We start from the raw sequence: 25357 nt of genomic DNA, 5'->3' as shown, positions 1-25357 counted from the left end.
GGTACTTTTGTAGGAGGGTAAGGACTACATTTAGTTAGTGACAAAATTTAAGTATATGACTGTTAGAAAAACAAAAACACTAAAAAAGTATTTTCACCTGTTTCAATTATCATAACCTTTTTATCTTTTAAATGACTTGGGAAAAAAAATAGTGAAAACTTCACCAGAACACATGGCCTTGTTTTCTCTTTATAAAACTCTTTTGCAACATTTTCAGTTTTTCAAAGTAAACCCACAAATATACAAATAGAATATAAATGTTTCAACTAGAAGAGTTGAAAGTTTAATGTCAAAAATCTCCAAAAAAATCCTAAAATAATTAACTATCTTAAATGTTTTTTCAAAACTTCAGTGAAAAAGAAGTCTTTTTACAACTACTACACTTCTATTCTCTGTTTATATACACTGGCAAACTTGCAAAAAGAACTTTCCTTTTTTAAAAAAAAAAAAAGAAAGAATCTTAAAGTAATATAAAATCAAAGTTCACAGCTTCTTGGCAGTCTGACTCACAAGTGTGATTTAGCATATTATTTCCAGCATAATTGGAAAAAAAAAAATGCTGGCCTAATACTGACTTTTAGCCTCTCTGTCTTTTGGCGAGAAAACAGGTGGGACAGATAAGCCAGTATAAAATCAGCCCTTGTAAGACAGACCTCACTCTTTAAAATGGCTACCACGGGTATCTACTATCAGAAGACAAGACTGTACAGCATCACTGACTACCGAGGATAAATCTAGGTATTCTGCCCTTGGAAAATACGCTTTAAGGCGCACATTCCTCTTCTGTGCGGACAAAGTTTACAGAAGCTGGTACAAAAGCTAACAGCCGTCTGAGGGCAGCCTATATCACCCAGATTAGGTCATCTTTCCCACAGTGCCTTAGGAGGGCAAGCAGGTAACTGTATCTTTCACAGCGTGAGATCAAACCTACTAGGAAAGAAAAGGGCTGTACAGCAAGAACGGACGTGGGAACCACACCCCCAACAAGAAATCACCATCAAGATTTTAGTAGCTCCAAAGAATAGCTTTAACTATTTCGTGGGATAACAAAATGTAAGCCGCTTTTCATAATCCTCTCAAAAGCACTTTATAACTAATAAAAGCTACCTGGTAGCCCCAAGTCTATTTGTCATATTCACTTTATAACTACCGTGAACATTATTGTCATAACCTAGTCTGCCTCCCAACCACTCAAACCATTCCGTGACATTCTTCCTCTGGGAAACTTACCATGAATATGCACTTCTCACATGCAAACGAAAAGGTGTAGGTATATATACATATGTATAGATGTGTGTATATATCTTCAGACTAACTGCACCCACACATATCGCTACTTGAGAGATTAACCTGGAACTGCCCGATGGCTGCAGAAGCACGTGATCTTACCTCTCGTCCTCGCCATCCACCAGGGGTGTTGTCAGCGGTAGCACCTTCAACGGGAAGAGAGAAGCAGGGGCTGCTAGGCTGCTGCTACTCCCATCTGAAACTGCTGACATTCCCCCACTGTCACCACTCATAGTCTGAGGTAAGCCGCCTAAGGAGGGCTCCGCTGGGCGCCTGGCATCTTCCATTTGGCTTCCAATGGCCTGAGCTAATGATTGTGTAGAGAACTGAGTAGAACTTAGTGGTATCTGTTGTGCCAAAGGCAAACTTACGTTAGTGGCTATCAAGGGAGATTGACTAACACTTTGAACCAAACTGCCATTTTGGGTGGCTGGGGGTTGTGCTATATTCTGTGGTGGAACTAAGTTTGTTGGGACAGAAGGCATTCCAGAAGGAGCGGCTGAACTAACCTGATTTGTAACAGAAATAGTGCTAGCAGAGGGCAGAGGGCTACCTGTGGGCAACTGCTGGGGAACAACCCCTTGGGCCACGGTTTCTATTCCCTGTGGCTGGGGAGGCACAGTTACCAAGGTACTCTGGGGTGCAATGACCAATTGTTGTGGAAGGCTTGAAGCACTGGTTTGAACTCCCTGATGAATGATCCCGGTTGGAGCAGGTAGGACTACTTGTGAAGATGGAGGAGCACCTTGCGGAATAACTGAAGGTGTAACTTGGGTAGAGGGCTGCTGTACTGCACTGGGTATGTTTGCCTGTTGACCGATATTTGCAATCTGACCGCCAGTTGGTACAGTGGACACTGCTGTTTGAGCCTGGCCAATGGGCTGCCCAGGTGCCCCTGCAGGTTGTGTTTGTACTGCTGTGGGCTGCCCTGGCAGCTGGATCCCCTGTGCCTGAGCCACAGGAATTACCGATATTCCTGCCCCCGTGCCCGTGGAACTGGACTGCCCAGAGGACATTGCTGCTTGAAACATTGGCTGCTGCTGCTGCGGCTGCACATACTCTGAAGTTGCATTCTGAGTCACTGGCTGGCCATGGCCTGGGGCTATCTGCGCAGGAACCATTGGTTGCTGCTGCCCGTATTGTAACTGCTGGGGTGGTGCCCCTGGAAGAGGAGTTTGCACGGGAGGAGCTGTCTGAGAATACGGCAGCTGCGGTTGAGCCAGGCTGGAAACGGAAGGCTGCTGACCTATAGCCGCCGTGACGCCGACCACGCTGACAGGGGAAGGCTGGATACCAGTTGCGGCACTCATGGTGGCTTGCAGAGGGACAGGCTGAAGAGTCTGCTTCTGCTGAAAGCTCAACTCTTGAGGCTGTAACTGTACTTGTGACATCTGTGACTGAGAAATACTCTGTGGAGCAGGGCTACTGAACTCTAGCTGTTGGAGGGCCACACCTTGAAGACCCGGAGGCGCTGGTGGTAGCGGCGGCTGCTGCGGCGCCACCACAGCCGGGGCTCCCATCATCTCTCCACTTCCCACACTCTCCGTGTAGTGACTCAGTGTGCTCACACTACTGCTCACGGAACTCCCACTAGTGCTCTCCCTCTCCGAGGACGATGCTTCGGTGGGGGTTTGCTTCACCGTCTCCACCACTTTATTGATGGCCACGCCTTCTGTAGCTGGCACAGCGTTGTCCTTCTCATAGAATTCAGTGCAAGTCCATCGACCTTTTTTAAAGGGTTCAGAAGTAGAGTCTAACTTCACAACCCTGAACCTCGATGTGTTAACTGTTGGTTGCTGCTGCTGCTGCTGACTGGAAACCACTCCCACAGTGATACCTGCAGCTGCATTAAGGACACTATTAGCAACAGGAGAGGAAGAAACGGTACCATTGCCCATGCCACTCAAGATACTCGAATTTACACCACTGGTAACTCCAGGCCCACCACTTATGCTAGCAGCATTAGGGATATTGCTTGTATTTATATTAGCATTACCATGCACGCTGTTCGTCACACTGGGACTGAAACTACCCACAGCAGCAATGTTAACATTATTCGTCGCACTCGTGCCAGTAACCGAATTTATACCTAGGCTGCCTGTAGTACTTGGAGTACGGATGTTCGTCATCACTGATGCTGGTAAGCCACTCGATGGTACAGCAGGAGGAGGTGCGACTGGCACACCACCATCAGAACTTCCAGTTGTAGAGAGTTTCCTGGACACTGGGCTCGAGGGTGGCCCTCCGGGAATGGATGGACCGGCCACAGCAGCATGTGATGAATGATGGTGCCCATGGTGAAGGTGGTGCCCATGATGAGGGTGATGGTGGTGATGGAGGTGGTGGGGATGGGCATTCCCATTGATCACAACGTTCTGTTGTGGAAGGTGAGGCAAATGAGGCTGAGGAAGGTGGGGCTGGTTAGGAGAGACTGCCCCAGGTGTCTCAGCTTCCTGGAAGTTATTCAGAGTCTCCTCTGAGGAGCTGCGTTCAGGCTCACCTAAGTCAGTGGCCCTGGAAAGGGAGACGTCGAGGATCTCGGAAGAAGAGAGATCTTCCGTGTGCGACTCATCCAGATCGTCGTAGCTCTCGGTGTCCTCCGCGATGCTGTTGTTAGAGCTGATGCTGGCAGAGATCTGAGCCGGAGTAACGCTAGTTATCTGGAAGCCACTTTTCTTTTTCATCTGAGTTCCTCCTGGCGCAAGAGGCTGTCCCTGCAGCTGAGCCTGCGAGAGGAGGTTCAGGCTTTGTGGAGGCGGAGGCTGTGGTCCCTGCGTGGAAGATGCAGCAGGAGGCGGCGGCTGGAGCAGCGAAGGAGGAGGAAAATCTTCAGAAGATGGAGCAGCACCACTGACGCCCGTACCTGCTGCATTGAGAGCAGAGGCGCTGCCACCACCGCTGCCCCTTCGAGGGAACATTGCCGGGTGCGCCATCTTCCTAGCACTAATGTCTGCAGCAGCGGCCGCCGCGGCGGTGGACTCCGGCGGCTGGTGCATTGTGCTGGGTACCGGGGGGCGGAGAAGGCAAGAGCAATTTCCTTCTGCACCGTAATCTTTGTATGGAGAAGCCGGAGAGGCGAACAGGACCTGAAGCTCCGCCCGACGCGATCCCTCCTCCTCCTCCTCCTCCTCCTCTGCCGAAGGCGCCGGCTGCTCGTGCCTTCGAGGGCTAGCTTCGGGAAGGGAGGATGAACCGGGTGAACCAGGTGGCTGGGGAACCGAAGGGGGACCCCTTCAGTCCTTCGCCATTCACTTTCCCCTCCAGTCACACACCCCCCTTTATATTCCGCTTCACGTGGGGTGCGGGGCGGGAGGGAGGGGAGCCCAGGAGGGGGCGGGGGAGGCGAGGAGAAGCGAGAAATGCCCACCTTCTTTGGCCAACTCCGGAGCCAGCTCAACCCCCTCCTCCCGCGGCGACGGCCGCTGCAAAGCCCCTCCGCTCGTCCTGCACCGAGGCAGCGCGGAGCGAGCGGTCGCCCCGGCCCTCGCCACCCCCGGCGCCGCGGCCGCCGGCGAGCCCTGAGCTCAGCGTCGCTCCAACCTCCCCTGCCGGCGCGGCCGGCCCCGCTCGGGCCTCCCCCCGCGGCCCGCGGCCCCTCTCAAACCCCCTGGGCTCGCGACGGCTGCTCCGGGAGGAAAGGCTGGCCGCGGCTGGGGCCCGGGCGGTGCGGCTGCGAGCGGGGCGGCGGCGGGGCGCCCGGTACGGTGAGCCCAGCAACGAGGCGCGGGCGGGCGCGCAGAGACGCCGGATCCTCGCGGAGCGCGGCCGGGGCGCGGCGGCGGTGGCGGCAGCAGCAGCGGGAGCCCAGGGACCGCTCCATCACTGGCAGCCATGGAGCCCGAGCATTTTCCTCCCTCGGGGCAGGCGCTCGGCTCGGCACACGTCCTCGGAGAGGAAGGGCGCCGGCGCCCGGGCTGCTCCGGCGGGCGGCGGGACGTGCGCGGGAGCGGAGGGGCGAGCTCGCGTCCTCTTCTCGGCCCGCCGGCTGGCTCGGCACCGAGCTGCTCCCGCGACCGGGAGGGAGGGAGAGAAGGAGGGAGGGGGCCGCGGGCGGCGGTGGCTCCTTTTCGCGGCGGTGGCGGCCAGACGGGGCTGGTGCAGCGGCTGCAGCCGACGCCGTTCAAAGAAATGAGAGGTGGGGTTGGTCGGTGGCGGCGCGGGGCGGGGGAGTGGGAGGGCGTCGGGCGAGGAGGGGGCTGTGATGGTTGTTACTAGTGCTCTTCTCGGGCTGCTCCGTATCCCCTGGTCTCTCGCGGCATCAAGAGAGGAGGGACCAGCGCCCCAGCGCGAGAGGAGGAGGGTCGAGCTCTGACCGAGGAGGAGAAGGAGGAGGAGGAGGAGGTGGCGGGGGGGAGGGGTCGCGGAGGAGAGGAGGGAAGATGGCGTCTGCGCGTGCGCGCCGGCGCTGCAGACATAAAGCCGGGTCTGACCAGGGGAGGTGGCCTGTCTTCGGTCCGCGCCGAGCTCTCGGCTCCGTCTCTCACGGAAATTGCCGAAGGCCGGCGGAGTCGCCGACGCCGGAGGGCGGTGGGGGGTGGGGCACTCGGGCGCGCGAGCGAGCGAATCCGGGTCGCGTGGAGAGGCTGGGGTGGGGCTGGGGTGGGGGGGAAACCACGCCGCGCGCGTGCGCGCAGGTTAGGCGTGTTCCCTGCTGTCTCCCACGCGGACCCCGGCGGCTAGGCGGGTGCGGAGCGCTAGGTCTCGGGTGTGCGCGCCCTGGGGCGGTGGCTACCCCGCCCCGGCCTGCGGAACGGGTAATGAGGCTTTTCTCCTCAGCAACAGCAGCATCACGAGTTGCAGCTCCCAGGAGCCCTCCGCTGCTGCCACGACATGAGTCAGGCTTTCTTCCTCGGCGCGTGGCGGAGCCCTCCTCCTCCTCCTTCTCCAAGCAGCAACTTGGGCTCCCCCTCGACCCGCACCACCCTCGCCCCTTCCGGGGATGCCCCGATGGAGTCGGGTGTCTTCCCCCACAGCAGTGGTACCTTTTGTGCAGAGCGGTGGTAGTTGCCACGCGGTCCCTCGCCCTTTGACGGGCAGGGGCGAGACTGCTAGCATATGGCACGGATGTTTGCAGGGAATCTCCCAAGCCCCTCCAAGGGAAGGCTCTTACAAAAGGGAGTGGTCCTTGCTGTCCCTCCTTATCGGGTGGGAAGAAGCCAGCCAGCCCCACCAGCTAACCAACCAACAGGTGGAGCTTCCCTCCAGCCATTTATTGTCTTTGTGTCCTTGCTGTGGCCCTTAGAGAGGTAAAAGGTTAGGGCTTGGGTTTAGTGGAATTTAAAGGAAATTTGTAAAGAACGCCTTTTAGGGCTAGAAAAGCAAAAAGACTGCTAAAGTGCCGCCCCCCCCCTTTTTTTAAACTAAAACTAGATTTAATGGATTTAGGTAGGTTTGCTTGGAGACAATTTTCTGTTAGCTGCCTCGGAAGTATTACATGTCAAAAACCTCTCAAAGCAGGGCTTTGCTTCTAACCAAGAATGTAAATCTCACCCAGGAAATTTTTTAAGCGGAGGTGAAAGGGGTTGAGAGTGGTTTGTTTCCGTTCTAATTTAAGTTTCGGGGATACAGATTGATCAGAAGATAGACCTCTGACTCGGGAAATCACCAATTTCATTTCTGAAGCTTAACACCCAACAAACAGAAAACCAAAACTGTTACCAGCAGCTTAGCACCCCTCATTCTGTACATTAAAAGTTTGAATGTCACCTATATACTGTTGATGTTGATAGATATGACATCTTGGCATCGTTTATCTGGTCTGTACCAAACTGTCACACGTGCCACCTCATACATGTCCCCTACAAAACAGGTGAAATTCACATTATTTTGATTTTTTTAAAAAAATGAGATGAGGGTCTCAATAGAGATGGAAGGGTAACCTTCAACTCACTGTACCCCGCCTTTAGGTTCTGGAGTGCTGTAATTACAAGCCTTCACCAGCCTGTCCACTTCCTAATAAGAGAGTTCCCTGCTAGGTAAAAAGTATGTGCTCACAAATTCTGGAAGTAATAGATGATAAGTCATTTTGAAAAACATAAAACTGTGTTGTGTCTCAGTATGTTAATACCTGTACAACTGAAGCCATTTGAGTATTTTACAGATTTAATCATTTAATCATTTCACTGGGTATGGTGGCATAACTTGTAACCCCAGCTCTGAGGAGGTAGAGGCAGGGGGACCTTAAGTTCTAGGTCATTCAGGCTACATAGGGAGACCTGTATTTCAAAAAGAAGAAGAAGAAGAAGAAGAAGAAGAAGAAGAAGAAGAAGAAGAAGAAGAAGAAGAAGAAGAAGAAGAAGAAGAAGAAGAAGAAGAAGAAGAAAGAAAGATCTCTTGTCTTGCACTATCTGGAAGTCACCTGCATCTGTGGACATAACCCCCAGCAGCTTTTGTTGCAAGTGACTCACCACTTTCTGAAATGCATATTGGACATGCTCTTTCAGCAGTTTTTCTAATAGACACTAGAAGCTGCCCTAATGGACTAAAGCTGCAGAAGGATGTAGATGGACAGAAAGACGTTTCTCTGGACTGTCGTGAGAAAGAGCATGTCCCTTAGACCCCAAAACGTTGCCTTAAGTCAAAGTTTTACATGGCAAATGGCAGTTTGTCATCCCTTGGCCAAGGCAAAGCCTGCTATCACTTTGATGATACAGCTAAAAAGTAAAGCACACGAAAGCCTTATGCAAAGTTGGAAAAGGAAAGCCGTGTAGAAAGGGCCTCATGGGATGCACGTGTTCCTTCTGATAACCCAGCATCCCACTGGGTTTTGATTGGGAGGAGAAATTCCTTTCAAAAGAAAGGTTTCAAACAGATTCAAGCCAGCTGGGCATGGTGGCACAGTCCTTTAGTCCTAGCACTGGGGAGGCAGAGGCAAACAGATCTCTGAGTTTAAGGCCGACCTGGTCTATACAATGAGTTCCATGCCAGTGAAGGCTATATAGTGAGACCTTGTTACTCTAGTTTCTGTTATATACCTATAACTTGAAGAAAAAAAAAAGTTTTAAGTCAAGAGCTGAGATGATATCTTATTCCAGTACTCAGGAGACCAAGACAAGAGTGCCCAAATTTGTGGGTAACCTGGACTACATAGTGAATTCCAGGACAACCTGGGCTCTGGTGTAAGACCTCCCAAAAATGTTAATTTTGTTTTTTTTTTTTTAAGGCTTTAGTCATGGGATGAGAATGTAGCTCCATTGTAGAGCACTTCTGTAACATACAGAAAGCCCTGGATTCAGTCCCCATATCTCCCTCCAGATCTCACCAATAATAACAGCCCATGCTTAACGCTCTCTATAACTACACCATTGTTCTATGTGCTAAGAGTTTCAGCTCACTTAATCCCCACAACTGTGTAAAGTGGGCACTATAATTGTCCCCATCTGACAAGTAAGGGGAGAGAAGTTGTGGTCTTAGGGCTTGGCTACTAGCCAGGCCAGGATGCAAACCCTGGCAGCCTGCACACCAAAACATAGTTCAAGATCCTGTCAACTCAAGCACTCAACTCAAGTTTAAGTTCTACCAAAGACACGAGTTTGAATTCTCCTAGCTAGACAGCTCCAGAGAATCTATAAGTACTGTTTTCTCCTAGTGGAGAGACATTCCAGGGAAGGACATAAACTGTAGGGACCTGCTATGGCCACCTAGGAAGTGGCCATAAGTGAGCAGAGCAATGGTTTGGTTACCTTGGATGAGCCTTTACTGACTGAAAGAGATGCCAATGCTTGGAAGAAAGGTGTTAATCATACATAAGTAAGGCATATTTTCTGTATAGGATACCATAAATGCTTTCGTATTTGAGCAATTAGCATTCCGATGCTCCTAAGAGCCTATAGACAGAGCATAAGCTTCTCTTCCGAACATGTTCTTTTTAAAGGACCGTTAACATCTGTGCATCTTTTTAACTGTAGAAAGAAAATCCTGTATCACGCTTGCTGGTATCATGATGCTAATAAGACTCAAGCCACTATGAACTATGTGGTCCAAGTACCACAAATAATCCAAAGCAACCATCGTCGTAATTACCTTCCCAAACACTGAAGTTCATTATTAGTCTTAACTCTCAAGAATGTGGGTGTTTTATTTCTGGCATACACAGCTAGCTTATATCATAAGTATATATATATATATATATATATATATATATATATATATATATACATATATATACACACACACACACATATATATATATGTGTGTGTATATATATGTATATATATATATATATATATATATATATATGTCAATGTAAGGTGTATCGCTTTGACAGACAAGAAAACACACATGATTATATCAACTGATTCATAACATCGAGTCATCTGTCATTATTCAACATCCTTTCTTAATAGAATCTGTTGACAGTTTAATTATATAAGGAAAGTTATCCAAGACCATTGGTGAAGAGTCTGTAACTAGTATTCTAGTGAATGGGAAGACACTGAGAGTCTTTCCTGTAAGATACAGTATAAGATGTGGATGCCCAGTCTAGTCACTTAAAATTATACAATACTGAAAGCACTAGAAAAAGCAAGGAAATGAAAGAAAACTTATCCGAATCAGAGATAGACAAGTAATATTATCTGATAAGGTTTCTGTAATGGCTACTCCTGGTTGTCAACTTGACTAGATCTGGAATAAACTACAATCCAGAATTGGAGGGCCCACCTGTGATCCAGATCTTGAGACTAGAAGACACAAGTTTCTGACTTGAATCTTGGCACAGATATCTTGAGGCATAGTGGCTATGAAAAGTTTAGGCCCAGGCAAGGTAGTATCTGCCTTTAATCCCAGAAGACTAAGGCAAGGAGATTTCTGAGTTCAGGGTCAGCCTGGGACCAAACAAGTCCCAGATCCAGGCGTGGTGGCACACACCTTTAATCTGGTCCACACCTTCTGCTGGAGACCTACATAAGAACACGGGAAGAAGGAGTCTCTGCTTGCATTTACTTGCCAGCACATCTGTTGGAACCTACTTCTACAGAAGACCAGCTGAAACAAGACTAGCCTCTTGGGACTATTAGATTAGCAACTACTAGATTCTTGGACTTCCGATTCACAGCTAAGGGTTGTTGGGGAGTTGGACTACAGACTGTAAAGTCATCATAATAAATTACCTCAATATAGAAAGACATTCTGTGACCCTAGAAAACCCTGACTAATACAGTTTCCAAAAATGAAGTTATAAATTTATACTCGAAGAATGAGAGAAGTTTTATTGAGGAAGAGTGAAAATTTTGTGAAGAAGAGTAGAAAACAGAATTCTGTGGCTATTGCTGTGGTTAGTAGTTCTGTTGCTCTTGTGAAAACATACATTTGGTTTACTTTAGTTTCATGTGTGTTGAGCACAGGGACTCATGCACGCCAAGCCAACATTCTACCCATGAACTACATGCCTAGTTTTGATCTAGCTTAAATTTAAAAAAAGGAAAAGGATGTTGCTAGGCTTTGTGGTACTCCTCTTTAATCCCAACACTTGGAAGGCAGAGGCAGGTAGCCTGGTCTACATAGTGAGTTCCAGGACAGCTAGAGCTGTCACAGTGAGACCCTGTCTCTAAAAGGGGGGTTGAGGGGAAGAAGAAGAGGAAGAAAGAAGAGGAAGGGAAGGAGGAAGAGGAGGGGGAAGGACAGGTTGTATTCCTTAGGAAATACCTTTTACTCACTCATTTTCTCTGCTCTAACAACCTTCAGGAAAAAAATGATAACGATTTTTAGTAGCATGTTCAAATTACTGTTTCCATTTAATTTTGTTGTGGAAGACAAACAGAAAGTCAGTATCTTAGGGTCCAAAATAGTTTGAGGGCTTTTTTGTTGTCGTTTCAGTTTGGTTTTAATATTTAAATGCCATTAAAAAATAAAATCTTCAAAGGTATCCCTCAGAGTTTGTGACCTGGCTACAAAATTTCAAGATAGATAAGGTGACAGAATTAGGTCACGCCCCCAAACAGGGTGGGCAGACAGCTAACAACATAGCTCAGAGGGGAAAAGTGTGTGCTGAGAGCCTGAGGACTTGATTCCATCTCTGGAATTCACGTGATGGAAGAGAGAACCAATGCCTGCAAGCTGTCCTCTGACTTACACATACACACACACACACACACACACACACACACACACACACACACACACTATGCTGCTCCCCCCACAAAAAAATGGTTTTAAAATACCTTAAATACATGCAAGCTAAATTGTGGTCAGAAACACAATAAAATTCTGTTAGCATCACGAACATTTAGAAGTAACTTCTATTTCACTACTAGGTGACCTACAGTGTTGTTCTACATGAATGATAAAATAGACTCAAATATCTGAAGAAAGTGCAGGATTTAGGAGGAAATGCTCAACAAAAGTATTATATGCAACACAAAGATACCTGTCACATACAAGAAAATGAAATGTAATCCTGACTCGGCCTCTTCACCAAGTTAAATCTAAAGTTAATTGCCAAGCTGCCAGCAAAACCTTCCGACAAAGATGGGAGGAGAGAACCCGGGCGCCCTGGCCCCGTTAGGAACAGGCAAGTCTGACACCACGTGATGATTCCAAACCAGCGGCGTAATACTGATGTCTTCAGAAGGCCTGCCTGCCTGTAACTGAGATACAAAGGCTAGGTTACAGTGATCTCAGTGTTTATTTCGGGTGAAGACCGAGCGACATTCAACTCTGCCCAGTGTTGATCCTAACTGGCTGGTAAATTAAAACACAGTTTTGAAGTCCTTCTAAAGGAAGATATCTTGAGAAAGGGGCTAAATGTGCTTTATTCTTTCAGGAATAGGATAGAAACTTAATATATGCCTGCAGGGAGTTTGTTTTTGAGTCCCACATTATACAGCAATGGTGTCAATATAATTTATCATCTGACCTTTACAAGTAGGCTTTTTGGGTGACTCTGAAAGAGATTGGGCTTGGAAATTCTAGCATCAGAAAGCGAGCTCATTACTAAGATTTTGACCAGGGTATCCGATACTGTCGCATTGACCCGATCTCTGTAAAATTCATTATGCCCAACAACTTGCTGACTTCTCTTTCTTATGTAACACCATCCAAAAAGCATTTCTTAAGAGGCAGAGTTGAGTGGAAATGGCACATCTGTTGGAGTTGGTGTATGTCCTCTGATCACTGCCTGCCTAGGTGTAGCATTTGATGTGGGGACAGGAGCTGGGAGCCCTCTGCCTTGGTGAAGTCAGGAAATGCTCTCCTTACATCTCCGACCTTTGGACGTGTGATATCTATATCTATCTTCTGGTCAGCTGAGCTTGTGGGCATTCTCTAAGGCACCTCCTTGGTGATCTTTGTTTTGTGACTGGTCACATTGCTCACAAGACACCCACAGAGAACAGAGTAATTACAGACAAAGTGGATCGTTGGACAAGTTTGACTTACTATGTCTAAAACATTTACAACCTGTTTGCTGGTCAGAAGTCTCAATACCTAATGAAATGTCTGCTATTTTTCATTTTTTCAAGTAAACTCTTTTGTACTTCATTTATGACCAAATCAATAAAACACACACACACACACACACACACACACACACACACACACACACATTGGAGCCAGGAGGGTGGCTTAGCAGGGGAAGGCACTTGCTACCAAGCCTGATGATCTGAGCTCAGTCCCCCAAACCTGTATGATGGAATTAGACGACTGGCTCCTACAAGTTATCCTCTGACCTCCATACCTCTGTGGAGATATGTGGGCATGACATACATGTGTTAACACACACACACATACAAATAAATACACAAATGTAAATTTTAAAAGAAATATCTTAAATCACTCTATTATATAACTAAAGTTAGAATAAAGAAACTAAATTGCTGATTATAATAGATCCGTTTTCAGAATTAAGTAGCTGTGGTAGCACATGAGTTTAATCCAGCACTCAGGAGGCTGAGGCAGGAGGATTTCCATGGAGGAGTGTAGCCAGCTTAGTCTATATAGCATGTTCTAAGCCATTGCAAAACACTCTTAAACACATTGCATATTGCAAATGTGTGCAAGCGCATGATGTTTTAGTATTCATTTTCCCCTCTTGTAGTAGGTTCTTGCTGTGTAGTTCAGGCTGACCTTGACCTCTTGATCCCCCTGCTTTAGCCTCCAGAGTTGGGGGATTACAGGAATAGATCTGCCATGCTTAGTTTCAATTTTTTTAATGATAATTACTCTGTAGCCAAATATATTTTTAGTGAATATGCTAATTGATTGAAATATGACTTTCTTGCTTCCTGTTCCCTTATTATATATAATACAAAACGTGTGAAATTCAAGAAAAATCTAACAAGAAGATTCTGGCCCCATACAAGTCACTATTCCTGCCCAGTCCTGCCCGTGGCCCTGTTATCAGGATTGTGTTCTAACGACACATTAATTCAGCATCCATCTTATAAACCACTTGTACTGAATTAGAAACTCATGTAATACCTAATATGCTTTCAAATAGCTGGGAAATCAATGCTTCTCAACCTGTGGGTCCAGATACTCCAAATATCAGATACTTACATTATGATCCATAACAGTAGCACAATTACAGTTATGAAGTAGCAATGAGATAGTGTGTTGTTATTTTTTTGGCATGAGGAACTATATGACGGAGCCACAGTGTTAGGAAGGTTGAGAACACTGGCTTAGATGCATCCTCTGAACGTGAAGTTGTTGACGATTGTTGAAGAGACAACAGTTCAATCCCTCCCTTTCTTCCCTTCCCATCCACTGCTGTGCCCCCTCATTCTATCTCCAAATTAGAAATTACAGTCATTTCCATGTTAACAGAACCCCAGACCAGTAATATTTTATTATCTGCCTGTGCTAATTACGCCACAGGAGTCAACTACTAATGCCTTTTGCCAGGCTGCTGATCCTAGGTGCTCGGTGAGTTGTGTTCCTGGACTGATACATGCATTACTCCTATGTCATGAATGGTACTGCCATAGAAGCACGGAGCTAAGAAATGAAAGGCGAGAAGAACATTAAACCTCCGGCAAATGCATGTTGACAGCAGTGGCTGATTTCATCTGAATCAAACAGCAGGTATTTCTTACTTCATTAGGTTAAGAAATGTTACTCCCCACAAAGTAAGTTGAATTTGTCAAAAATATATAACAATTCATGAGCTGCCACATCGGTAAGGACTAGAAGAGGGGAAATATGGATTATGATTAGATCCAATTTTTTTTAAAACATTTATTTATTTATTTATTTATTTATTACATGTAAGTACACTGTAGCTGGCTGTCTTCAGACACTCCAGAAGAGGGAGTTACAGGTGGTTGTGAGCCACCATTGGTTGCTGGGATTTGAACTTCGGACCTTCGGAAGAGCAGTCGGGTGCTCTTACCCACTGAGCCATCTCACCAGCCCCTAGATCCAAATTTTATGTCATTAATTCAGTGTCTGCTGGCTGGTTTGGAGTGTGTGTGTCTGTTCTTTCCTTGTTGGCTTCTTGGGGATTGGTTGGTTAGCTGGTTTGGTTAATTGGTTAGTTTTTGTTTGTTGGTTTTCAGGCTCAGGATCTCCCTGTGCAGTCCATGAAGACCTTAAACTCACTGTGTAACCCAGGCTGGCCTCAAACCAAAGGCAGTTCTTATGCTCCAGCCATCTGAGTGGCAGGTACATAGGCATATGCCACCAAGCCTGACATTGGTTCTTTAGGGGACAGAATCACATGTGACGTAGTTTGTTTTCATACATATGGGCAGTGGAGGCATGAGGGGAGGAGCCTCCCTGATCCACCCCCAGAGTCTACGCAAACTTATTGAAAGCAGGAATACAATTTGGTTGCACCAAAGATATTTTTTCTCTTAAAAGTGATCAGAGTCATCTAAGTCATTGCAAACCCTCTGGAGTTGCTAATTTCTTACAAGTACAATAACAGATCTTTGGAAATTAGAAAGATTGCTTTTAATGTGAAATAATAGCAATACCGTTCAAGACCTATGATGCTGAGACCTCACTGGCACATAGGACCACTAGGGAATGGGCATATGGTGAGGGTCTGATACAAGTGGCAACGCTATCATGTCACCAGTAAGATGGGATCCTGAGAAAATGCGCGTGTTGGTTAGCTGTCTCAATGTGCTGTTTCACTTTTACTCTTTGATTGTTTGTTGATGACAGAAACTTGGGCAGAGACAGCCCAAAAGGAAGACTATGTCTGTGATATACCTAAATTTAACTCTTATAAACCAGGAAAGTACAGGACACTTACTAGGAAGTGGGGACACTGACAACACACCAAAGGACGGACACACACAGCCAAGGCTGTTAAATGTCATAATAGCACCCAGCTGTGCAGAGAATAAAATAGTATCCTTTTTATATTGGCAATCACCAACTTTATTCCATGACAAAGCATTATTTATGTAATGAGAGAACAGTTCACAAGGAGAAAGTGTGCTATGTTTACAAGTTACCCTAAGTTATCAGCTGGACTGGACTGAAATTTTCTCCCATCCTCACCAGGGACAGGGGCCATCTGAGATGTTCAGACCCACTTGCCCTGTGACATTGACAGGGCTCTCCATGGCAGCCCAGAGCCAGGAGATCAGAGCATGTGGACAAACTGAACTGCATTCTGCCCTGTATTTTTTGATACAACCACGTCCTAGTTTGCTTCCTACTGCTGTGATAAAACACTGACCAAAACCAGCGTAGTGGGGTGAGGAGGGCTTGCTTAGCTTACATTTCCTCATCACAGTCCATCCATGCTGGGATTCAGGACAGGAATCCGAGCAGAAACCTGCAGATAAGAACTGAAGCAGAGGCCGAAGAGGGGTGCTGCTTATTGGCTTGCTCTCCACGGCTTGCTCAGCCTGCTTTCCTATATCACCCAGGATCCCCAGAGCAGGGTGGTGCCACTCAGACTGGAACAAGCCCATTAGGTGCTAATCCGGAAAAATCCCAGATTTGCCCACAAAATAATTTCCTGGAGGCAATTCCTCAGCTGAGACTTCTTCCCAGAGACATGTAGGTTTGTGTCACCTTACAAACCAACCAGCACAGACTCTGACTGTGAACACCCGACTCTCTGAATGTGAATTCCCCTTGGGCCATTAATACCAACCACAATGAATACCTGTGGGGTCCATCCCCATGTCACATGCTGCATGTGCACAAAAGATTGGGAATCCTTCCAGGTTTGGTCTAGACCAAAAGAAAAGAGTTTAGGCAAGCAAACCCATTGACTGAGAATACAGTCATTAAATTTAATTCAAATTCTATTATAGTTTTTAGCCCTATTTTAGGAAAATTCTATAAATGTTTTTTTTTCCTAGTAGTAAAGTTAACAAAATTGATTTCTATTGTCCTGAGGCTTCTTCACCATCAAACTTTCATTAAGGAATTGACTAAATGTAGCTCCTTTTTAATGTGGAACAGAACACGCTACCTTTTCCTCCATACTTCATTAGAGATCATTATGGAATGGCTAGAGCCATGCACTTCATTAGGCTGTGCTAAGCTTAGGCAGCCAGCAGAACCTAGAGCAACAGTTATCAGCATCAAGCTGACAGGGTCAGGTGTGGAACAAGTAGTACATTCTAGAAAAAGGGAATGACCAGAACTCTCCAGTGCTGCCTTGTGAGTGGCTCTTAAGATTGTAACAACTCAGGGAGGGAGAGATGGCTCAGCAGTTAAGAGCACTGACTGCTCTTCCAGAGGTCCTGAATTCAAATCCCAGCAACTACATGGTGGCTCAAAACCATCTGTAATGAGATCTGATGCCCTCTACTGGTGTGTCTGAAGACAGCTACAGTGTACTTACATATAATAAATAAATCTTAAAAAAAGAAAAAAAAATGTTGTAACAACTCTCACATACTCTTCTGCACATGGGTGGAGACTGGCTTAAAGTCTGTCAGAGGAAGAAGCCTACCCCTGGCCAGACAAACCTTTAAAGGTTAAAGGCCCCTGGCTTGACTAATTGCTGTTGTTTTAATTTGGGAGACACAGCCGTGCCTTCATAAACTAAAAATAAAGCCTAGGCACACCCGACTCCTGAACATAACCTGTTGTCGCCGTTGTCTTTCATGGAGGCCCTAGCTGTTTTCCTAATGACTGTAACCTAACATCCTACCATTTGGTGATTTGAATGACAGATACAGTCAGAACTACATGATTTTTTTTCTTAGTACTTAAATTTAAAATTGTACATCAAAATGCATAAGCGAAATTAGCTCTTAATCTTCTTTCTAGAGTTTTCCATATCGGGATTATTCTCATGTGAGCTGATTGTCCCCGTTTCTATCATTTTTCCATTTCCTCAGTTCCACGTATTAATTCCATAATTTCTCTTTTCCTACCAGCTCGTTGTGGGATTTGCATAGTTTCATTCTGTTATTGAGACAGGTTCCTGGCTATCCTGGAACTCACTGTGTAGCCCAGGCTGTCCTCTAGCTTTCTAATGCTTCTGCTTCTGCCTCCTGAGTGCTGGGACTCTGGGAGGGCATCACCATGCCCAGTGTCTGCTAGTTAGTTATTTTTTTATGGAACTTTTGTTGTTTTCTGAAATAGTCTCATTCTGAAGCCCAGTCTGGCCTGGAACTTGCTATGTAGCCTAGGCTAACCTTAAACTCATGACAATCCTCCTGCCTCAGCAGCTCCAGAAGTATGATTATAGTCACAAGCCACCACAGCCACTCTGACTTTCTGAATTGCTTATGTAGCTCATTATTTTCAATTCATTGTATGCTTAAAATGAGTTGATTTTTACTTATGCATTTCATTTTAATTACCAATAATCACCATTATTTTCCTAACCCATAAGTTTTTATATAATGCACAAGTAAGGGGAGTTTGTAATTTCTGTTATAATTTTTCTCTTGAGTCCTGGAATTCTGGGTTTGTTGTTGTTGTTGTTGTTGGGTTTTTTGAGGGGAGTGGTTTTTTGAGACAGGGTTTCTCTATGTAGCCCTGACTGTCCTGGAACTCACTCTGTAGACCAGGCTGGCTGGTCTCCAACTCAGAAATCCTCCTGCCTCTGCCTCCCAAGTGCTGGGATTAAAGGCGTGTGCCACCACTGCCCAGCAAGTCTGGGAATTCTGTATGAGACTTTTTGTTTGTTTGAGACCCCAGGGTTCTATTTTACAGATAGAGAAATTAAAGTTGAGCGTAACCAAATGTCTTGCTCAACATTTTATATTAACATGCGACTTGACAATGATCAACACTTCAAATCACAATTCCACTTGTGACTCTCTGCTTTCTTAACTTAGATCCTTTCTCAGTCTGGAAGCTTTCTAAAGTTAAACAGCCATTGTCTTTAACTCGTGTGGAACCTACAGTTCCACTTTTTTTTTTTTTTTTTGGTTTGGTTTTTTGAGACAGGACAGGGTTTCTCTCTATAGCCCTGGCTGTCCTGGAGCTCACTTTGTAGACCAGGCTGGCCTCGAACTCAGAAATCCGCCTGCCTCTGCCTCCCGAGTGCTGGGATGAAAGGCATGCGCCACCACGCCCGGCTGGTTCCACATTTTTATTAACACTCTCTGTTGAAATTTTCATTTGTGCCTAAGCCTTTCTCGGGTTATCTTGAGACAACTCCCTTTCACTTTCTTGTGGGTCAGGACCTATTTAATTCCTAGATGTATGACTTCCAATGCTTAGCATCTGCTGTGACAGCTAGAGGAACTCCAGTGTGTGCTAGGCATTCAGCTTAGTACCCAGCAGCCATTTGTCTCTGACTCTAATCCCTACAAGATAAGTTCCCAGTAACCCTGGCTCAGTGACTCCCACCCAAAAATGACCATTTACTTTGTTATGATAAGATGGACTGCCTTTTTGGCATCTATGAACTCCTTATGCTGACATTCAAGGACAGTATTGAGGTCACCTTGAGTACCTGATCTTGGCAAAGCAAAATATCTCTTGGCTTGCTTATGTAGATGCTTAAGATCCTTTTGTGGCACCTTTAACAATCCTTCCCTCATCCCACTTCTCTCAGCAATCTCAAATTTGGCTCGGAGACGGTTCTGTTAGTAGTATCAATAAAGTTGGTGAATTATCCCAATTGAGTCTATGGTCTTCTGCAGATCATGAACTCCATAATACTACTACAATACTGCTTCAGTTTAAAACAGTTACAACCAGGGTAGAACATATCTGTAATCCGGCACTCAGGAAGTAAGGGCATTGCTAGGAGTTAGAGGTACCTGTGCTGCATTGTGAATACCAAACCAATCAAGGTTAGATGGCAAGATATCATCTCAAACATCATAAATAATTGGAGAAATTGTTGTTCCATGAATGTTTGCGGAGTGTGATTGGTGTCGCCTCTGAAATTGATTCACCACCAAGCAGCAAGTCCTGGGGTAGAAGAATGGTTGCTTAGCACAAACAACAGATCAGGGATAATGGAATGAGCAAGGACGAGAACCTGTGAGCATACTAAACCGACCCACATTTCCGTGGTTAAACCAAGAAAGCAAATAGAAATGTGTTATATGATTGTTGTGTCACTGAAAATGGTGATGCTACAACAAAGTGTGAAATCATGAAAAAAAATAACAATAATCAACTTCATAAACACTTGTTTGAGAAGTAGGTTTTACTCTTCTCATTGTATCAATAGACAGAGAAGCCTAAAGTTAAGGGACTTGACCTGTGAGAAGAGTGGCCGCCTGTGGATTGGAGTTCAGCTTGTACCTGACTCCATAGCCCAGCACGGCAAGTGCCCACAGTCTTATCTTTTCCATCCCCCCTGTAGCCTGGAGCTGCTATCCATGCCCCACCATGCACATCCCGGGTATACCTGGGAAATAGGAGATAGCTCTGACAAGACTGGGAGTGGGGGTGGCCAGCTTCCTGCAGACACAAAATACTGAGGATTCATTTTTTTCTCTCTCTGTCTTTGAGAATACCCTTTTGGTTACAGGAAGTACAATTGTCTAAGCATCAGACACAGACTGTGTGGTACTACTTACCTCTGTGTGAGTCTTCCCTGAAAGTGGTATAGGGCTCTCCAATGTCAGAAACTACACTGTGTATTAAAAAACTACTGTGCTAATGTGATGTCTGAGGATCTTTGTATATGTTTTCTCTAGGCACTACCGAGAAAGCTGGGGATTTCTATCTTTTAACAGACTATGCCAATCTTTCCCATATGATGTGATTTTTTTTTTATACTACATCCTTCCTGACAACCAGTTTTCATCATTTCACAGATGTACCGAAGTAACCTCTTTGGTTTTGTGCTAGCAAACTGGGCATAAAGGGAATACAGCCTACAGCATAGTTTCTAAGTTTTCATTTGTGCTTTCTTCCCTGTGACCACGAGAATTTGAAAACTGGTAACTGGGATCGTATTTAACGTTTAGATTAGCGTTCCTACCATTTTTAGCTTCCTGTTTGATCTCTACAATTATTATTTTATAACAAGTATGTACAATGATTACAAAGAATGCTATTAGAACACAAACCTTCACAATTTAAGGTTAAAGGATATATATATATATATATATATATATATATATATATATATATAAACATTTACATATACAGTGAGCCCAACTAAATGAACATTTGCATTTTTATTTAGATAAAATGTTGTGCCAACCCAAAATATTGGCAAGCATCACTCTAGGTTGTAAGACTATGCGTTATTAGAAATATATCTAAGTATTTGTCATGTTCTCTACAATGGGTTACATATGATTTTTTTTTGGCAGATGTAGGTCAGAGCCAAAAGCCAGAAGAGAGGCCAAGAGACAGTTTAGCTGAACAGTTCTTCCTGCTGCCAAGGGTTCTCCTGCTGTGGCAAGGCCTCCTGACTGCCCTACCTGGAGGGAGCTGGAGTCCTAGCAGCTGCTGGGATGATGAGGGCCTTAAGTTTGAGTTTGCATGGTAAGGTGAAGACTCGAATAGCCTCCTTTCTCTGGGGCAAGGTTTGTGCTTCTGAGGCTGTGGTGAAAATAGCTATCCCATTATGGGTTACATAGAAACTACATCTGCACCCAGCCAGCCACTGAATGTCTCCTATCTGTCTTGCCCACTTCATTCTTCATCTTGAAGTTCAGTTCTCTGAGCTAGGACAGTTGATCAAGTTCAGACAGTTTTGTTTTGTTTAGTGTTTTAAAGCTTATTTAAAATGTATCTTATGTCCATTGCTGTTTTATCTACATGAATGTCTATTTGATGACGTCAAATGCCCTGGATCGGGAGTTATAGACAGTTGTGAGCTGCCATGTGTGTGCTGGGGATTGAACCAGGGTATTAAGGATCTAATGATAATGTTCTCCCACATGAAAATATCATGGGGGCCTAGAGTATGTGTCTCCTGTTCATTTTGCCATTTAAATGTGGTTTTTTGCCATTAAATCATGTCACCTTTCAAGAAAGACATATGTGCACACATCCCTGTGTATGTGCGTGCATGTGTGTGTGTGTGTGTGTGTGTGTGTGTGTGTGTGTGTATGTGTGTATTGCTTGGCCTCTTTATCTTAACTTTTTCTCTGAACTCAGTTTCCACTGCTCTTCTTTCTTCCTGGGAAATGAGACAGAAGTGAACTCCTGTCATCTTTCAAGGTTTGTTCCATGTTTATCCTATGTGAACACAAGTAGGCATAGCTGAGAAACATGATGGATGTGACCATATTGGTCCATACGATGGAGTCATTCATCAAATATTAATGATTTGTTTCATAAAATGATGTTTATAATTGCTTTTCTAGAGTGAAGGCCCAAGCAGTTCTAAGAACAGTAAAGGAACCTCAGATTTTTCCACTAAGGGAGCTCTGACACAACAGCCTAAGTGGTTTTCCTTCAAGTGACATTTTCTCACACAGAAAAATTTGATGTCATTTCATGTAGCAAATGAATATACATAAAGGATATTTCCAAGGAGCTGCTAAAAATAAAATAAAAATAAGAGCTAACAGCTACAGTTTAATTCTTGTTCATCACACTGTGTTCTGCCCTATACCCAGCCTCTGGCTTACCGTGAGCTTTTGGACCAATAGACCAAACAGCTGATTAAAGTTGAGTTGATACAATTTCATCACTCTGACATGACCTTTCTTGTCATGAAGTCTAAACAGGCCATCAGTTTCCTTTGGAACAACTTAGGACTTCACAAATGTGAGTAAATAAAATTTGAAACAGCCATATACAATGGGCTCTTTAAACTCAACACATCTCATGTTTATACACGTGTGGTTTGAGAAGAGAAGATGGGGGTCAACTCTCACCACCCAAACAGGACTCAGTAAAACCAGAACCACAAGCAGAATTAGGATTGAGTTCTAACTCAGCATTCTGCCTGAAATCACTTATTCACCAACATTAACTGTCCAACTAACTGGCAGCACGAGGAGGTGGGTCATTCTATACAGACTACTTTCTGATCAGGATGGGGATAACAGACCTTCATTGTGCAGTAAGTGTAAGAACCAACAGCCATCCCATTCCACATTTTGAGTTGTTGAAATCATAGGTACTTTGCCTTTTAAAACATTTAGACAGCTGATTAAATCATGTTTATTGCTCAAATATATGGAGAGTCTGGCATGTTTGGTTGAGCCTTGGATATGACATCATTTAGGATTCCTGGACATACCAGATGTTGGCAGCAAGCCACTCACTATGGAGATGTTTGTTTGGTACTTAGATATGCCAAACTTTGGCATCTTCTTTCAAAGGAAGAGTAACAGTTTCTTGTTAGGCATAAATGATGATTCTACTATGACCAAAAAAGTCAATAAGAAACTCAGTTTGAAAGCAGACTTTTTCCCAGTGTGAATGAGAGTCCAATTATTTTCTCATGTAAGCCTTGACATTTCTTTTCTCTTGTTGGACAGTTTTGTATCTCATTTTCTGGACAGATGTCTATTGCCTTCCAGGCTTTCACAGAGAATTTAATCCTTGGCAGTGAAAAGAGAGAATCCCAAGGTGTCAAGTCAGTAGGGAAGGGAGAGAGAGACTAGACAAGTTGAGAGGTTTAATTCAAACTGAAAATCCTCTAGCCATGCCAAAGATGTGTAATTATCAAAGAAACATACCATTTACGTTGTAAAATCAGGAGCTAAAGCTCTGTCTTGCAAGAAACATTTTCTCCTCAGAACCTAAAACTGTGATGTAAATCCTGAAGTGAGTTTTGGTTGTTTTGTTTTGTTTTGTTTTGTGACTGCATCTCACTTTGTAACCCAACCTGGAATGCTTAGCCATCCTCCTGCAGCAGACTCCCCAAGGTCTGAGCTGCCACTTAGAGCAAATTCTTTTTGAAAAGGAATATTACTCTTACCTTACCATCGCTGTCTTATGGCATGATTATTTTATCCTTGGAGATGTGCTGAGATGATTGAATGCTAATTTGCATTTTGATTCAGGGTTAAGCTGGAATTGTTTGTTCTTAGTGGCTGTCTTTGGAACGAAAATAGGCTCAGTGGATCTCATCCCAAGCCTTATTTTGCATTTATCCCCAGTTGCCAGTTAGTTTTGGTTTTCCAGCCTTGTAGACTTAAGCAAGAACAATTGTTGGACAAATTGCAAGGAAATGGAAATGGAAAAGAGGATGGGCCTGCATTGGGGAAATAGATCAGGAAGTTCACTTAGGTCTCCATACTCTGAACACCTTACCAACGGCTCGTTATGGAATCAGTGACTCCAGAAGACAGAACTAGACTGGGATAACTAAAGTCAACTCCTCTCTCCTTGGCTAGAGGAAGGAGAGCCATCTGAACATCAGGCCATCAGATGACAGCCAAATGAGGATGCCACCACTGAAAGAAGGTAGGCTGGGTGCTAGGCAGCCATGGTGAATAAATAAGAAGTGAGAGCCAATGGGATGGTTCAGATGGTAAAGGTGATTGCCTTGTCTCAAAGGCCTGGTGACCCAAGTTTGCCTCCCCAAAGTGAAGGTGGGAGGAGGGAACCATCTCTGCAAAGTTGTCTTCTGGTCTCACTTGTGCAGTGTGGCACACATGCCCACAAATACACCCTTCTCACACACACACACATCTAATAATGAAAATATATGACACAGAATCAACCATCCCCATTTTACCCTTTCTTCTCCCTTGTTGGCTGAACCAGGAAGACCTTGAACTGAGATACGCCTTCTATGCGTCTCCCAAGTAGCTGACATCATATCCTGCTCCATCAGGCCTGGCTAAGATCCTTCTTTTAGAAAATATTGAATGAATACCTACTATGCCCACCCATAAATGTTCCGGAGATTTACAATGGGAGAAAATAGGGTTGCACCCATCAGAATCTACTATTCATTAGAGGCCTATGAATAATGGCATTCATACAACATAAATACAGATATGAATTAATTAAGGAAAGTATTCACAGTCAAGTTGAATTCACTGGAGATATGTGGTTGATAAGTCTGGGATCCAGAGCGAACTTAACACAAAGCCGAAGAGGATTTTGTTAAAGAGGTCATAGTTCTATACTTGTATAAGAAAAAAAGAAACATGGTTTAGCGTGCCTGTGTGTGTGTGTGTGTGTGTGTTTTGTGTATGTGTGCAGGCAGGCATAAAAAAAGAAACATGGTTTAGCGTGCGTGTGTGTGTGTGTGTGTTTTGTGTATGTGTGCAGGCATGCTTGTTACCACACATGTGTGCAATTCAGAGGACAGCTCTGTGTTCTCCACATTTATCTGGGTTTTGAGGATTATACTCAATTGCCAGGTTGCATTGCAGGCACCTTTCCCCACTGTACCGTCTTACAAATCTGGTGGAAAGATTCAATTGTATATAGCTTCGCATGAGGGGTCTTTGGAATATTTGAATGATTTAGGCACTATATGAATTAGTCTGTCAGTAGTAGTTGAGATTCAGACCACACTAAGTTGTAACACTTGGGCTGATAATGCTCCCTCAGGAGCCATAAACTATCAAAAATTCTAGTACCAGGCACGAGAAACCTCCTTCCAAGTTGTTGGACTTGGTAATCCAAGTGATTCCCCCAGAATATAGGTTATTGCTGTTTCCCGTGGTTACCTGTCAGAGGTTAAAGGTCAGTCTCCATTGCTGCTGACGTCATACACTTAGGACACGGGATTTGGATGAGCCCCTTTCTACAGGCTAACTTCCATTGTCTGAGACATCACAGTGCAAGCTGCCCAGGGCGGCAAGCAGT

At 45.0% G+C, this 25357-nt stretch overlaps 1 protein-coding gene and 1 long non-coding RNA gene across 10 annotated transcripts in view; one reads left to right on the top strand and one right to left on the bottom strand.

Moving 5' to 3' along the window:
• Tsc22d1 (TSC22 domain family member 1) overlaps positions 1-4928 on the bottom strand; it is a 91559-nt gene extending 86631 nt beyond the window's left edge. For 4 of the 7 annotated variants that reach the window (XR_015044685.1, XR_015044686.1, XM_085828785.1 and 1 more), the window contains exon 1: positions 1390-4609. Coding sequence is in view for 5 of the 7 variants with exons in the window: in XM_085828785.1 (XP_085684911.1) it covers positions 1390-4283 (2894 nt within the window). In the remaining 2 variants the exon portion in view is untranslated. Of the gene's footprint in view, positions 1-1389; positions 4610-4654 lie in introns of those variants that run through there. The other 3 variants (XM_085828783.1, XM_085828782.1, XM_085828786.1) reach the window with 3 other exon arrangements.
• LOC147001916 (uncharacterized) lies at positions 1414-24734 on the top strand. 3 transcript variants are annotated; one of them, XR_015044688.1, is made up of 4 exons: positions 1414-1528; positions 14132-14311; positions 20941-21115; positions 21943-24734. It is a non-coding gene; the product is annotated as an uncharacterized LOC147001916 (long non-coding RNA). The 3 variants fall into 3 exon arrangements; XR_015044687.1 differs by lacking the exon at positions 21943-24734 and having other exon boundaries at positions 20941-21675; XR_015044689.1 differs by lacking the exons at positions 20941-21115; positions 21943-24734 and adding an exon at positions 14785-17012.
• Positions 24735-25357: the final 623 nt, after the last annotated feature.

This window comes from Mus caroli, unplaced genomic scaffold, assembly GCF_978045245.1.
Source record: "Mus caroli unplaced genomic scaffold, Mus_caroli_1 scaffold_12, whole genome shotgun sequence".
In the NCBI taxonomy this organism is placed as follows: domain Eukaryota; kingdom Metazoa; phylum Chordata; class Mammalia; order Rodentia; family Muridae; genus Mus; species Mus caroli.
This window is presented reverse-complemented; position numbering and strand designations above follow the sequence as displayed.